Source organism: Gouania willdenowi, chromosome 16, assembly GCF_900634775.1.
Source record: "Gouania willdenowi chromosome 16, fGouWil2.1, whole genome shotgun sequence".
Classification (NCBI taxonomy): domain Eukaryota; kingdom Metazoa; phylum Chordata; class Actinopteri; order Blenniiformes; family Gobiesocidae; genus Gouania; species Gouania willdenowi.
The window spans coordinates 34289615-34305800 of NC_041059.1; the positions used below are offsets into that span (position 1 = coordinate 34289615).

The 16186-nt window shown below is 45.7% G+C and overlaps 1 protein-coding gene across 1 annotated transcript in view; it reads left to right on the forward strand.

Annotated features, from left to right (window-relative positions):
- The window catches only part of tsnare1 (T-SNARE Domain Containing 1), a 214675-nt gene that overhangs the window by 64457 nt on the left and 134032 nt on the right, over positions 1-16186 (forward strand). The window contains exons 3-4 of the mRNA XM_028471586.1: positions 12148-12225; positions 12739-12808. Coding sequence (XP_028327387.1) covers positions 12148-12225; positions 12739-12808 — 148 coding nt within the window. The remainder of the gene's footprint in view (positions 1-12147; positions 12226-12738; positions 12809-16186) is intronic.

A 16186-nucleotide genomic window follows, 5' to 3' on the forward strand; every position in this document is an offset into this window, starting at 1 on the left:
CTGAACTTTTTCAACTTTGATCCTCTGAATGAGGCTAAAAGAATGTATATCACTGTAGCAAAACCATTATAAAGTGAATTTTTCATAATACTGACCCTTTAAAAGCAGGGTATTTTTGAAAAAGCTAGCATGGAAGACGCACACCCACGACAAGAACTACATGCACGTTCACACACACGTAGAGACAGACATGAATACACACATGATGTGTCTGTACATACACACTTAGATTAACCCTCTAATTAGCGGAGGATCTTCTCTTTATAGAAGAACAGTCAAACATTATAGGCGTTCCGCTGATGCCACTTTTGGCCCGATCCAAGCACTTTAAATAACCGATGGGAGCAGCTCAGCAGCAGTATCAAAGGGCAGTCCCCTCACCTCCACACAAGTTGACAGAAACACAGACTACCTGGGTCTCCAGTAGGTGGAATGTTGACTCTACTCGGGAATGTTGCACGTATTCGAGCACCTTTGTAAAACCAATGAGAGAAGCAGTATCAAAGCGACAGACCTCCTCTGCTTCCACACTCCTCTCCCATTGATGGGACTTCCAGGGCCTCCATTGGGCGCAATTTGGACTCTACCTGGGAATGACACAAAAATTAGGACTTGGGAGGACCATGGCTTTCAGCTGATCTGAGCACTTTTGTAAAACCGATGGGAGAAACAGTATCAAAGCAACACACCTCCTCTGCTTCCACACTCCTTCTCCCAAGCTTTTAACTTGTGATTGTTATGTATTTTCTGTATTTACCTTCATTATTGTTAGTTTCTTTTTCTGACTTATGTAGTTGTTTTAATAACTGTGAAGTGTTTTTGAGTTTTTGAAAAGTGCTTATAAATGAAGTTTTATTATTGACGGGACAAGCAAGATTTCTGGGTGTGAAAAGGACAGTATGAGTTCACCATTACCAAACCTTGTCCATGATGATTTTTATTAAGCTATTATTTTAATTCAGTTTACAAATTTGAAGGAAGTGCACAAGATGGACAGACCAATAAGTGAAACAGTTTCAAAAGTCAGGAAAAAACAGAATTTTCAGCTCGTGTGGAACATTGGCTTTAGCAGCAAACAGTCTTCCTGCCTCTCTTACTATTACTTTTCTCTCCTCTACTTAACTCAGTCACTGTGCGCCTCCATCCCAGTTACGCGGGTGGAGTGGCCCTAAAATGTGTGTGCCATTTAAATCTGGCCTTGATTATGGGCGTTTCTCCTGACTCCAAGTAAGACACGCCCAGTCACAGCACTGCAGTGACATCTGTGATCAACTACTACGGGTATTCTCCCATCTGCTTAAGTTTTTTTCCTCTTACACACTTCAGAACCTGGAATAAGTGCAGCGTCCCCGAGAAGGTGAAACATTATATTTCACTAGAAGTTTGGACTGAGTTACACACACTCATAATATTGCAGAAGAGACTTCCAGAAAGAATATGTATATACAACGTAACAATGTCACGCTGTCACAGGGGTGATGGGAGTCACACAAACACGCCAAAGGATTGACCATCAGCATTTTTAATATGTCCACATTTACCAGTTCTAAACGGGACAAAATGTGCACATTTAACTATATTTTACCCATGTCGTCCACTCCATTTTCAGGGAGGGAGTGCGAGCAGCGTCGCGGGGCTGTTTAGCTACTGCTGCTTGTTACATTGAAACTCTGACAGACGTCAGATTGATGAAATTATTTTAACACTGTGTATAACGTAAAGCCACGGTTTGATCCACTACAGAGTAAATAACAAGTGAAACATTGATGATAGATGATGATGATGATGCGCGCTGATCATTTCTGAATGCAGGAATGTAAGAAGTTAATAAAACCAGAAGTGTGCTTTATCATTTTCACGGATTTTCTTGACATTTACAATTGTTAGGAAAACTATGTTCCGTGACTTCTAGACAGCCCAAAAATAATAACATCATGGCCCAGTCCTCCTTCAATCACAGACTAAGTGCTTTTGGTTGATTCACGCCAGGTGGGCGTGTCAGGAGCCTGGACCGGAGAATATGCAGGAGAGAAGCGCGCTAGGCGTGTGAAACACACACACAAAAAAAAAAAAAAATCACAAACTGTGATACCTATTCATAATTGCACTGAAACAATGGTTCAAAACTAACCAGACATGCACTCATAGTTAGATTATTCACTTTTTTCCTTGGGCCTCAAAGTCTTAATCTTAACCTATATGTAACTTATCTATGGTCTACTTATAATGTGTAATGTCCTGTGATTTATGTATTCTTTGTATTGTGACCTGTTGAATGTCTACTGTACTAACCTGCCTTAGGACAACGGATGAAAATGAGCCATTATGCTAACTCCGGCATATTTACGTTGTTGTTCTATGCTGACATGTTGATGAATATGCATTGTAATTCAAATAAATAAATAAATAAATAAATACCAATTAAAAAAAACTATGAACTTATTAAATTATGCGTGTCAAAAATAAAAATGTAATTTAAAATAACGAGTAAGGGGTATCGGGCGGGGGGCTCTCTGGGCCCTCCCCTTGGGGGTTGGGTGCTTGAGTGTGGGTGGGTGGGTGGGGCGGGATGCTGGCGGGGGGCCTTGGGGTTGGGGGTTGGGTTCGGTGGCGGGATGCGCTGGGTGCTCGGCTGCTTGGGGCTTCCTCAGATGTGTGTGTGGGGGGCGGTGGCTGCCTCTCGGCCTGGGATCTTGGGGGCGTCTGGGGGGGGTTGCTCGGCCGTGGGTGGGTGGCCTGGGGCTCCCCTGCCCCCACTCTTTCTGCTGGCCTGGCTGCATCTGCGGGCCCGGGGCAGTTCCTGGGTTTGCGGTAATGGTTTTTGCACATATACTGGTCTACGATGCACTGGCACGCCTTGGGATGTGGGATAAAACTCATTCTGGGCTCAACTTTAGACACGTTTATCCCAAATACCTCTAGGTATTACCACTCACTCATTCCCCATGTCCACAGCTACCACCTTTATAGCTAAGTTTTACACTTGTCACTATACTGGCTTGATTACACAACATAATAAGCACAATATATTCTACAACTTCACATCTCACCCTCACTGTATAACAATCTATTCTTCCCCACCCTTTTTATTTCCTATCTTGAGTCTCTCCTCCCTGCTCCCTTTCCCCTCCCCCTCCACTTAGGTGTAACACTGCTCTCCCTTTTTATATCCTCCCTATAATAAAAGATTTCTTCTATTTCATTCCTTCTGACCGCCAGAGGCGGTGCTTCAAGCACTGAATGATCATTCTTGCGCATGCGCAGGTCGAGAAATTAATAACAACAAAGTCACCTGTGACCTCCGGTGACCCACGTGAATCTGTGTGGACTGTCGGGTAATGCCGTTGTCCTTACGAAATACCCAGTTGGCCACGTGCGAGGGTTCTACGTGCTGGCCGCAGAGGTTGTCTTCCTCTCTGCTTCCGGATGGGCAGACCACGGTGGTGGGGTGCTCCGCGGCGGGAGCCGCCCCCTCCGCTGCACGGAAGCGCTCCGCTACAGGAGCCGCGGTCTCTGCCAGGAAACGATCCAAGGTGGGTCGTCCATCGGGGCTAGCGGTGAAGGTCGACCACTTGTCTTCGGAGCTGGCCCAGATGAAGGCTCTCCTCCAGTCCCTTCACGGAGCTAGTCCTGCTCACGGGGTGGTTGTGCAGGGGCATGAGGATGAGGCGTCTGTTCACGACCAGGACGTCCTGTCTGTGGCAGCGTTGGACTCGCAATTTTGGGATGCCGACCTGCATTCGCCTGAATCGGCGGACGTGGATACAGAGGCGTCTGAACTGAACTAGGCACTTGTGTGTCTGATGTCTCTGCGGGGGATGGTGAGGGCTCTGCCATCTCCACCATTCGTACTGCGCTGGCGCGCTTGCACCTGGACGCCCCCCCGCGCAGTCTACTGCCTCGAGTGCCTTTTTTAGGCGGCAGGTTTCGTCCACCTCTTTTTTGGTTCCCCCCTCCTCAGAGTACGTCGGTCAGCTCCATGCCTGCTGGACCGACACAAAGGCGTATTCCAAGCCTACTGCCGATGGTAGGGCGCTTGCTTCCATGCAGGAGGCGCCGAAATTGGGCTTGGATTGCATGCCGGTGGTCGAACCGGCAGTGGCCTCCCTTATTGTGTCTCCAGAGGAGGCCCTCAGATCCGATGCGAGGTGCCCGCGCCCTCAGTGTCGGGCCACTGATGAGCTTTTGTGTAGAGTTTATGAGGCCGGGACTCGTATGGGGCGTATCGGGAATTCCCTGTCCCATTTGCTGCTGGGACTGGCTGTGTCACTGGAGGACGTTGGTCTAGATTTGCCTACGCAGGGTCTTGTTGACACTTCTCTGCAGGCTTTTGCGTTTATGTCGAGGGAGCTGGGCCGCCTGCTCTCCACTCTCACGTTGGCTCGGAGGCAAGTCTGGCTGTCCCAGTCTCCTCTGACCGAGTCCTGTAGGAGGACTCTGCGGGGTCTCCCGGTCCACCCGGGGGAACTCTTTGGTTCGGCGGCAATGGAGGCTCTGCACCGTATGGCACAGGCCACCCAGACGCGTCAGCAGTTGGCGGGCCTTCACCGGCGTGCACCTCCGCGGGCGCCTGCGCCGGGTCCACCCCCAAAGGTTTCCCCTCCCTCGACGGATCCCTTTGCTGTTCCTCGGCGACCGCTTACGAGGTCTGACCATTTTCGTGGCTATAGACCTCGGACGCAGGCTGCTCGTCTGCCCCGCATGGAGCGACAGAGTCGGCAACCCTCCCGATCCACTAGGGGTCGGGGGGGACGCAGGTGATATCCGGGGTCCGGGGGTCGGTCGTTTCACCCTGGAGCAGCTCCGTTATTGGGCTGCCCACACCCGGGACATGGGGGTGTTGAACATATTGTCCGGGGGTTACAGACTACAGTTCCGCCACCGACCTCCCGTTTCTGGCCCAGTCCGGGTCACACACGTCCACCCGGCCAAGGCCCAGGTGTTACGACTCGAGATTCGAACCTTGCTGGACAAGGGTGCGATCATGCCTGTGGATCCCCTGCAGGATCCAGGGGGTTTTTATTCCAGATATTTTCTGGTCCCGAAAAAGACAGGGGACCTGCGTCCCGTGCTGGACCTAAGAGGTCTCAACATGTTTTTAAAGGTGTTATCGTTCCGCATGTTACGCACCACGGAGGTGCTTCGCACTGTATTGAGGGGTGAGTGGTTCACCAGCATCGATCTGGAGGATGCGTATTTCCACGTCCCGATCGCTCCTCCTCATTGGAAGTTTCTACGTTTTGTTTTTCAGGGACGCCATTTTCAGTTCAGGGTTCTCCCGTTCTGTCTCTCACTGTCGCCCCGCGTATTCACGCGGGTTGTGGCAGCGGCGCTGGCCCCATTGCAGGCACGGGGGTTGAAGATACTGCCTTACCTGGACGATTGGCTCATTTGTGCACCGTCGCGCGCTCGGGCTGTTCGGGACACGGAGACTGTCCTCGAGCACGTGCGGCGGTTGGGGCTCAGGGTCAATCTCCCCAAGAGCAAGTTGAGTCCAACCCAGGCCACGGTTTTTCTGGGGGTTGCTCTCGACACAGTCTCCATGATGGCTCGGCCTTCCCCACGGCGGGTCGAGGATATAGGGGAGACCCTCTCCGCTTTTCACGGGGCCGGGAGGCTCCCTTTTGCCAAGTACCTTCGGCTCCTGGGCAAGCTGGTCTCGGTTGCTGGCGTAGTTCCTTTGGGCCTGCTCCGCTTACGCCCCCTGCAAATCTGGCTGAACGACCGGGGTCTGGATCCGTCGCGGTGGGCACACCGACGGGTGTTGGTGCGTGTATCGCATCGGTGTCTTGTGGCCCTGACTCCATGGCGGGACAGATTCTGGCTGGAGCACGGCGTCCGGCTGGGGGTTTGTCCGGCACGGAGAGAAGTTGTTTATACGGATGCGTCGTCCACGGGCTGGGGTGCGACGTGGCAAGGCCGAGTGACCCAGGGTACGTGGTCCCCTCAATCGAGGCGGGAGCACATAAATGTTTTAGAGCTCCTAGCGGTGCATTTGGCGCTTCGCCAGTTCCTGCCGTATCTGAGAGGCCGACATGTTCTGGTGCGATCAGACAACACCTCTGTGGTCTACCACATCAACCACATGGGGGGAACCAGGTCGGTCAGGTTGACGAAGGTGACGGCTCGGCTACTCACGTGGGCGTGGCCTCGGCTGGCGGGCTTACGTGCGGCGCATTTACCGGGTCCGCGGAATCAGGTGACCGATTTCTTGTCTTGCCATGCGTTGCCGCCGGGAGAGTGGATGCTCCATTCGGAGGTGGTGGAACGGATTTGGGGGGCCTTCGGCAGGGCAGAGGTGGATCTCTTCGCTTCGAGGGAAGCCACCCATTGCCCTCTCTGGTTCTCTCTGGGCCGCGATGCGCTGGCGCACGGCTGGCCGCAGGTCCTGCTGTACACTTTCCCGCCGTTGCCGCTCATTTTCCCGACGCTTATCCTGGTGGCCCCATTCTGGCCCGGGGAGGACATGGTTTCCGCTGCTGCACAGGCTCTGTTGCAGCTTGCCGATGCGTCTCCCTTGCAGGGGGGACCTGTTATCACAGATGGGGGGTCGGGTATTACACCCCGATCCCGATCGCCTACAGCTCTGGGTCTGGCCGCTGCACGGCCGGGCGTAGATTTTTCTGTGTTCGGCAGTGGTGTGGGCCACACTATTTGCAATGCACAGGCGCCGTCCACACGCATGTTGTATGCTAATAGGTGGAAACTGTTTGCCAAGTGGTGCGGTGACCGTGGGCTGGACCCTGTATGCTGTCCTGTCCCTTCGGTTCTCCAGTTTCTGCAGGACCTCCTCGACAAGGGGCGGTCTCCTTCTACTCTGGGGGTATATGTGGCGGCTATTTCGTGTTGGCATGTTGGGGTGGATGGTGCTACTGTTGGTGTCAATAAGACGGTCTCCCTGTTTCTGAGGGGTGCCCGGAGACTGCATCCCCCCAGACGCCACGTGGTGCCTTCATGGGACTTGGCTGTGGTGCTCGAGGCCCTGGGGTCTCTGCCTTTTGAGCCATTGGCAGAGGTGAGCCTTAAATGGTTGTCCATGAAGACTGCGTTCCTCTTGGCGATGGTCTCGGCGAAGCTCGTGGGGGAGTTGCAGGCGTTCTCTGTCGAGGACCCCTGCTGCCAGTGGAACCCGGATGGTTCAGGGGTTATTCTCTGGCCTAATCCATCTTTTATCCCCAAGGTTCCCTCTGCGACCCCGGTCGGCCCCTTGCGTCTTGCTCATTTTCACTCGGGCTCTGGCTCCGAGCATCTCTGCCCGGTCCGTTCGCTGGCCGCTTACCTGCGTGCGACCGCGGCACTACGCAAGTCGGGTCAACTGTTTGTGTGCTTTTCAGGGACCCCGTGTGGGCCTTCCACTGTCGAAGCAGCGTCTGTCACACTGGGTTGTTGGTGTCATTGCTGAGGCTTGCGTCAAGTGTGGTCGACGGCTGCCCACAGGTGTGAGGTGCCATTCCACCAGGAGCATCTCCACAACCTGGGCTGCACAGGCGGGGGTTCCACTGGAGACTATATGTGAAGCAGCGTCGTGGACGTCTTCGAACACCTTCGCCAGGTTCTACAAGGTAAACGTGGCCGCTCCACATCCGTTGGAGGGCGTCCTCCGTCAACGCCGCTCTTGAGCGAGGTGAGTGACTTTTGGTTCCGGGGATTCCTCGGGACCTTGTTGATATTAGTCATTCAGTGCTTGAAGCACCGCCTCTGGGGGTCAGAAGGGATGAAATAGAACGTAAGTTACGTATGTAACTATGGTTCTATGAATCCCGAATGACCGCCAGAGTGTTCAGTCCCTCGGAATCTTCTGTGGTTACGCGAGAAGATTGTGGGACTGTGTTTCCGGTGTCATGTGACTTTATAGATTCACGTGGGTCACCGGAGGTCACAGGTGACTTTGTTGTTATTAATTTCTCGACCTGCGCATGCGCAAGAATGATCATTCAGTGCTTGAAGCACCGCCTCTGGCGGTCATTCGGGATTCATAGAACCATAGTTACATACGTAACTTACGTTACCCTTCCTTAGGGAGGGCTGGTGATGGTCACAATTAAGCAATAAAATAAATCAATTTATTTTATTTCAATAACAAAACATGCATTGCTGTTTCATAATGATTGCACTTCTTGTAGTGTTGACCTTTGACAGCATGTGCAGACAAGGAAAAAAAATAAAAAAAATAAGAGTAAGATACAATTAAAAGGTGGATATAAATTGTACTGATGGATTATTCTGACTGCTCCATTTTAATTATTCATGTCATATAAAGATGTATGAGAGCAGCATTAATGTCACCCAATTTACCCTCAGGGATCAATGATTTCCTGAATCTGATCAGGTTTATTGATTAAGTTTGGTGATAAGAGGTGGTGTGCATATTATTATTTATAGGCTTTTGGTTTTCATGTTTTAGAATTTTTTTTTACTTTTGTTATAAAAAAAACAATTATAAGAAAGAATATAAAATCCTGATACGGAGTGCTAAGTTGTTTACATGTTTATCTTTAAAAACATTTTAATAAAGCGTGAAAATATTTTTTTCAAAAAAGTGCCTCTTAAAAATAAATGACCAAACCTACTATCCTCTACTCTGGCTTATCAGGCTGATGTTTTTTGGGCACTGGAGCCATTTCCAGCTCACCCTGAGATCTGCGTTATTATTCCTTATTATCCTTAAGCGTGCCATTCTAAATTGTCAACTTTTAATCAGTGTTTAATGCTGGGGGATTTCAGGCCCACTGTGATATCAGCGGAGGATTGCCTGCTATAAAAATGTTAATTAAAAGATTTTAAAAAAGGGGATTTCATCCTTAATTGCTTAAATAACAGCCCCAGAACATGTTTTTGATAAGCAGGATTCTGAAGCCTCCATGTTCCTTTCACTGTAACCCACAGTGAGAAAAGACCTGTCTGTGGCATTATTAATAATAGTAGAGGAAACACATGGTGGGACAGGTGGTGGTGGTGGTTAATGCTGGTAATGCATCAGTGTCTGACCTTCAGGGACTTAACTCAGAAACCTTCCTCTATTTTCTATCACAGGATTCTTCCAAATCTGTGTTTGATACTAACCATAACTAAAAAAAAAAACTAATTTAGTGATATGGAAAGAAAAAAATCGTTAAAGGTGCAGTCTGCAACTCTCAGATCCCTCTCTGCCCCTCCCTCCCCGCTGCTCTCTTGCCCTGCCTCCAAACTTTCCAAAGTCCCTCCCTCAGAGGAGCTAACAGGCTAATGTTAGTCCGACAGCAACATCACAGTAATATAACGTGCTCTGTTGAAAGCATATTACTGCCGCGCTTCTCTCTCTCTGTGCACACACCTCAGCAGCCACAGCAACAACACAGTGTCACTTATAGCAGCCCACACAGAGGCTGCTGTACACACACAAACAACATATACACTACAGAGTTCTAGTGTAACAATTACAAATCAAACGTAATCTAAATCAAGCAGCAGTAATTACCTTTCAAGCAGAAAAGTCACCAATTCCATCTTCTACTCCTCCAGACCATATACTGTAAAAAAAAAAGCGGCGCTCCATTCCAAGAAAGGGGCGGGGCCTGTGAGCAACAGCTGTCAGATAGCCCATAAAACCCAGTCCTGGCTCTGATTGGTTCTTTTTGCTCGGTCGCGGTGGATTCTTGCAATCTGCATTACATTGGAGCTTTAATTGCTCTTTAAAGCAGAATAAAAGTTATTTCCTCTTTAACCTGACCTGTAAACACATAATTCCTAATGTTTATTTAATTCCGAATTAGGTGGCTGGTTTATTCCGTGTTTAATTCCAAATTAGATAATTCCTCTTTCTTGTAAACACTTAACTTGGTTAAAGCCACTTCAAGTTCATTTGTATCGTTTTGTGCATGCCCGACTTACGGCGATGACGTGCTGGTGACGACATAATCCAAGATGGTGGCGGCCCAGACTCCAGCCTAGACTATTTAATAAGAGCCTTAAAAGACATGAATATAATGAAAAGAGTGAATGGACAGAGGCATAAACATGCAGACTTTCACACGGACACACACAGACTTATTAAACACACACTGACCTCGGTAAACACGGTAAACAGAACAGGCTTCACCAGACGGCTGGCACTACGACCCGGAGGCGGAGTAAATGTGTCCCCGTACTGCATGTACAGGCTATAATATCACCAGTTTATCATTTTACCAGTTGTTAGAGCTACTGTCTTTACCAGAGAGCAACTATTTATTCGTGGTGACTGTTTTCCAGACTTTTACTGGGCTTTTTAACAGTGATTAGCTCCTATCTCGCTTACCGCGGTCCAAACTGAAACCGTGTGTTATTATCGAGCTGCTACTTCAAAACTACGATCAAAATAAAGGAGAAAACAGTTCATGTGTGGTGTTTTGTGTTAAAGCCGACAATAAAAGGTTTGTTGTGTGTTTTCCCTGATAGACGGGATACGTCACATTCTCCCCCTGTCCAATCAGAGCCTTCCCAACCCCCAGAACTAAAGCTAAATAAACCTGTTTTCCCTGTAAACCTCGTTCGGGAATGACCATTTCCATGTAAACAGGAAGCAGAACACTTTAATTCTGAATAATTTAGTTCGGAATAAATAATTCAGAATTAAAAACATCATGTAACCGTGGCCAATGAGCCTGTTTTTTTCACACAAACTACTAGTTTCATGTAAAGCTATCCTTACATAGTGACAGCTTTAGCAAATATGACAAAAGGTTACTTTTATAAGAGTTGCAGACTGTACCTTTAAAACTGATATCCGGAGTTTCTGAGAAATCTATGTTTATGTATGATTCTTTTGAAATGTGAAAAAATACCTTACGAGTTTTTTTACTGTGGTCTTCTGGCGGTCATTCATATACAACAATGTAAATAAGTCCCTCCTTTGTCCTGTAGACCCTTATATTTAGGGCTCGTGGGGGGGACTTGTGCTAGGTGGTTTCTTGGGGATGCTGGGGTGTCCGGGTGCCTCTGCCTAAACGTGCAGTGCCTCTGGATATACTCGTGGTCCCCGGGCTGCTTGGGGGGCTTTCCTGTTTCAGAAAAATTTAAAAATGCAATGAAGGTCTACAAGTTAAATAAGGAATCATTTCAACATTTAACACTAACAACACAATTTGTCCCAATAGCAGAATGGGTGGAAGTAATGTTGTCCAGTCTTGGATTAACAGTTGGTTCTCATACCTGTCTGTCAGACCGTCTCCTGTTTTCATGCTAAAATCTGATTTTCTTAGACCCTAGTAGTTCTGATTTATTGCAGTCTTGTTAGAATTGCAATGTTTAAAGTAAAATGCAATTCCAGGTATCATTTGTATCACTTTAAGATAAAATGCATGACTAATAGCTGAGTGAGACAGTTATGGCGTGCAGAGCAAATGGGTTGAGATGTCAGCTGCCTATAATAGCTTTGGGCTGTAAACCCTCCCTGTCATTTACAGTGAAATGGGCTCCTAAAGAGAGAAAATGGCCATGCAGACATAACTTATGCATTAGAATTGCCACTCCCATGCCAGTACTTGGCATTGTGCCATGCCAGCTTTATTGTGCAGTCTATCCTTTTCACTGCACCACTACATTAAAGACTCTCCCAGGACTTGATGGATCAATTATTTTCCTCTTTCTACATTATGAAAAACAATCTTTCGAACTTGTTCTTGGCATAATTTTTCATCTATTTTGTGCCATGATGAGTACACTACAGAGAATGTTTTTGTTTTTATTTTTATTTTTTCATTGCACATGAGGTCCCTGGTGTCTACGTAGCAGTAGATGAGACCAGAACCATCAAAGGAATTTCAAGACATTTTAGACAGAACAAGTTTAGGTTCAAGAGGTCTAAACAAAATAAAGATCCAAGTTTTGATACAAAATGCTACATTTATTCTGTTGACTTATTAAATATATAATCATGTCTGTAGCTTGGACTTCAGAAAGACTGGGTGCACGTTTGCTTTTTGGCTTCTGACTTTCCCAGGCTTTTTTTAGCTCCCTTGTTGCTAATGTTGATATGGCTTGGGTTTGGTATTTCTGCCACTACAACTAATTATCATCAGTTTGCAGTTGTAAATAAATACATTGCATCCATCAGCACATGGAAATGCGAGATGGTGTTTTGTTCTTTAATATCCAGAAGTCTTTTCTAATTTCATATTTTTATTAAAGCCACACAGGTCAGCCCCTCAGAACTGAGAGATGTGTTCGAGGAAACGTCTTCAAACATCTTCCAGATTAACAACAATGGTAAAATGTCCACCCATTCAACAACACTGTGTTATATTGTGTGTTTGCATTTTATTCTTCATTAAAATCCGTCTGCTTTAAGAAACACCAATGTTTAGATTTGTTGAAGATATAAATCTTAATTCTCACCCTTTAATTAAATGTTGCTTATCCATCCGTAGGGAGTGCTGGTGGCAGTCACAATGCAGCAATATAATACATATATTATTTATTTATTTTTTTAAATAAAGATATTGCATTGTTAACTTTTGACAACATCTGCAGACAAACGGAAAAAAAAAGTTTTTCTCCATTTAAAAACATAAATTTACTGCTTTGTACCTTTGTCTTTTTTTTTTTTACAAATACTGTACATATTACTAATTCACGAATAGGGCAATCACTGATATTGTCCTATTTGTCAAATAGCTAAAGCTGTAACGTTGTTGTACTAAAATGACGTATGAATAAGCAGCAGTGCGGTTATTGCCAGCTTTAAATCTTTGTGCTTTTATAAACCTCCTGTTTTTTCAGTTGTCACACTGGAGAAGAACCTCCAGTCACTGGGAACATCAAGAGATACATTCGAGTTACGCCAGAACTTGTGAGTAACACACACACACATGCAGACGTAGTGTGAATAGTATTTTAATGCATTACTTTTCAGATGAAGTTGCTTTGTAGTTCTGTCTTATTTCTTGTTTAACGTCACTCATGGAGACTCTGGAAAAAAGGGGAAGCCATTGGAGAACAGAAGGATTCAGACACATGACAAACATACTTAAGCATGTACCAAGTTGGAAGAAGAGTTCTTTCCTTTCACTCCAAAGTCCTTGTGACTTTGGAGTGAAAGAAAGTGAAAGAAAACTCAATGATGCACTTATTTAAAGCCACTCACTCCATGCAGTAGTAGCTCGATTTTAACCACATGACCATTTCCAACCTGACATCTGCAAAGTATGTTGTAGAAAACAAACAGCCTATTTCAATGGAGAACAGTAACTAGCATTTAAGCTAACAGGCATTTTACCAGGTCTGAGCAGCCCTCAGCAAATGGGACCTACATAAGTGTAACATAATATTACCTCACTCAGTGTCATTGACCAGATATCTCGTCATTTCAAATGACAAATACAAAACACCCCCAGCCTGTGAGCCAGATGGCAAAATAATAGGTGACATGTTGGAGGTAGCAGCGCTTTGGATGAGAGATCATCCGTGCTTTCAGATAGTCATAGTAGAAAATATTCTGTGGGTCTTTAAAATCAGTCAAAATGCTCAAAAAACGGCTGGCACTGAGGGGGGGTAGAAAATCTGAAAATGGCTGGCACTGAATGAGTTAATATCAATAACAATAGCAGTTAGCATGTCCGCCTCAGAGCAAGAACGTCCTGGGTTCAAACCCTGTGGAGGACACTTGGGTCCTTTCTGTGTTGCATTTTCTTAGGGAATTCTGGCTTTATCCCACTGTCCAATAATATGATTGTTAGATCGTTTTGAAGTTTCTAGATTGCATGTAAGAGTAAATGGGAGAGTGAGTGGTTGTCTGTCTGTGTGTTAATGTTACAAAATCCAAGCTGTGTTTTAGGTGACAGAAACAGGGGCCAGTGTATCTGTAGCTTGTGGATGCTTTTCAGCCGTCAGTTCAAACCTGCTCCATTAACACATTAACACAACATCCAGTGATCAAAAAACACATTACGGATCCATAATGTAGAAGAATGATTTATTATTTAAAATACTAACAATACCTCCAACAATACCATGAACATTTGGGAGTTTTGATGAATCTGCGAGTGTAATGAAAGTGGCCAAGAAGAGCATGTTTTTCTGCTGGTAGATAAGAAGGCTTATTTTACCTACCGTTGTTATTTATACACAGATCTGTGACATATGGTAAAGGCTTAATATAAAGTGTTTGAGAACAGCTTTTGCATGACAGAGTATACTCCCCTTCACCACCTACAGTTCCTCTGCTGCCAACTCAAACAATCCATTGCTCTCCTTGGCCACAGGACCAGCCACACATCAAGGGAATCCAAACAGCTGAGCAGGCAGGACAAACACACATCCCAGGGGACTGATAGAAATTCACAGTTTGAGAGGTTTCAATCTCAACATGCTGTTTCTGCTCGCCTAGTTTTCCAATATCTGTGGGGGAGGACTGTGACTTGCAGATGTATCAATGTGCAGGAATATAGCAGAGGTCCTTCTGAAGGTCCTCAGAAGTGGGCGAGATCTACTTGTTTGGTAACAGCTTGTCAGTGGTGGGAAGGACTCCGAATGACTCATACATCATCCATCAGCCTTGATGCAATGCTCACAATGTATTTTTAGATGACAACTATATGTTTCTCAGAATGCCTTACACTTTCACTGCTTTACCTGTTCTGACAAAAAAAAAGTTTGGTAAGGAGAATTTAAAACAAAATAAAGTCTTTGAAAACCAAATAAGTGAATTGCTTATTGTTGTTGTCTTTTTGGTATTTCAAGGGCCTATTTATGCAAGGAATCAGTGGGAACTAGTTAATGTGATTGTAAATGGTAAATGGACTTGATTTTATATAGCGCTTTATCACCACACTGAAGCAGTCTCAAAGCGCTTTACACATCAGCTCATTCACCCAATCACTCTCACATTCACACACCAGCGGGACAGGACTGCCATGCAAGGCGCTAGTCGACCACTGGGAGCAACTTAGGGTTCAGTGTCTTGCCCAAGGACACTTCGACACATAGTCAGGTACTGGGATCGAACCCCCAACCTCTCGATCAGAAGACGACCCTCTACCACCTGAGCCACGGTCGCCCGTGTAATCACATAACTGTTCCTGACTATCAGTTCCTGACTAAAACCTAAACAACATTACATTTTTATGTTATGAATTTGTGGCTTTTTGTTGCACATAGTATTGTAGCGGACATTGTTCACAACACTAAATTTCCCAGCATGCATCAGTTCAAGTGATGGTCTAAGCTTGTGTTTGCAGATTGTTATTAATTAAATAGGGATGAGGGAGTACAGCATTATCTGTATCTGTTAACCATGTGAATTATCTGTATCTGTAATTGGAGTGGGCTGGGCCTAACCTGAAAGTGGGCGGAATTTAACCCGGAAGTGTCTTGGAATGGGCGGGGCTTTCACTTGTATGTTATTTTAAGCATGCAATTGATATGGGTTGATCAGAAATTGTTATATTTATTTCTAATGAGAAAATTATTTACAGGACAGCATCAGCATTGACCTTCAGATCAATGGTTTTGATCACAATAGCTAACAAACTATTTACAGAACAAGTTTTGCAACAATGAATACAACACATGCAGTTGCAATTATGAAGTCAAATGTAATGAACAAGAGTTTTCATACTCAACATAACTTTCTTTTTTTAACTTTTAATTTTGTTTTATGATCAGTGTGACATAGGTGTGTGTGTGTGTATGTGTGTGTGTGTGTGTGTGTGTGTGTGTGGCTTAATTAATTTGTAATATTTATACCACTACTACTTTTATTTTTCTATAAAATACAGCAAGAAAGTGAAGTAAAAAAAAAACTGGTTAGACACAGCTGACGGTTAAAAAAAGAAAAAAGAAAAAAATCTCCAACAGGCAGAGACACAAGGCGAACAAACCCACGTTTACCAGAACTCTACTGTTTATTAAGTAAGTACAAACCAAAGTAAAAACAAATGCTGAAGAAACCCTAAACGTTAACAGAAAAGACCCGCAAAGAGTGAGTGACTGAGCAGAGAGAGCTGTCAGTGAGTGAGCACGCAGAGCGGGGCTGCTGCAGGACACAATCAGACAGCAACACATCTGTGTAGGGGAGGAATGCTGTGACTGACAGAACGCACACACAGTCAGCTATCCAATGAGGATTTTCATTCAGTCCGAGCACAGATATTGACTCGTATAATACTCAAACTCGGCAAAAGTGCTTTATCTATACTGTAACCGTATTCGGATACTTGTTTCAGCGAAG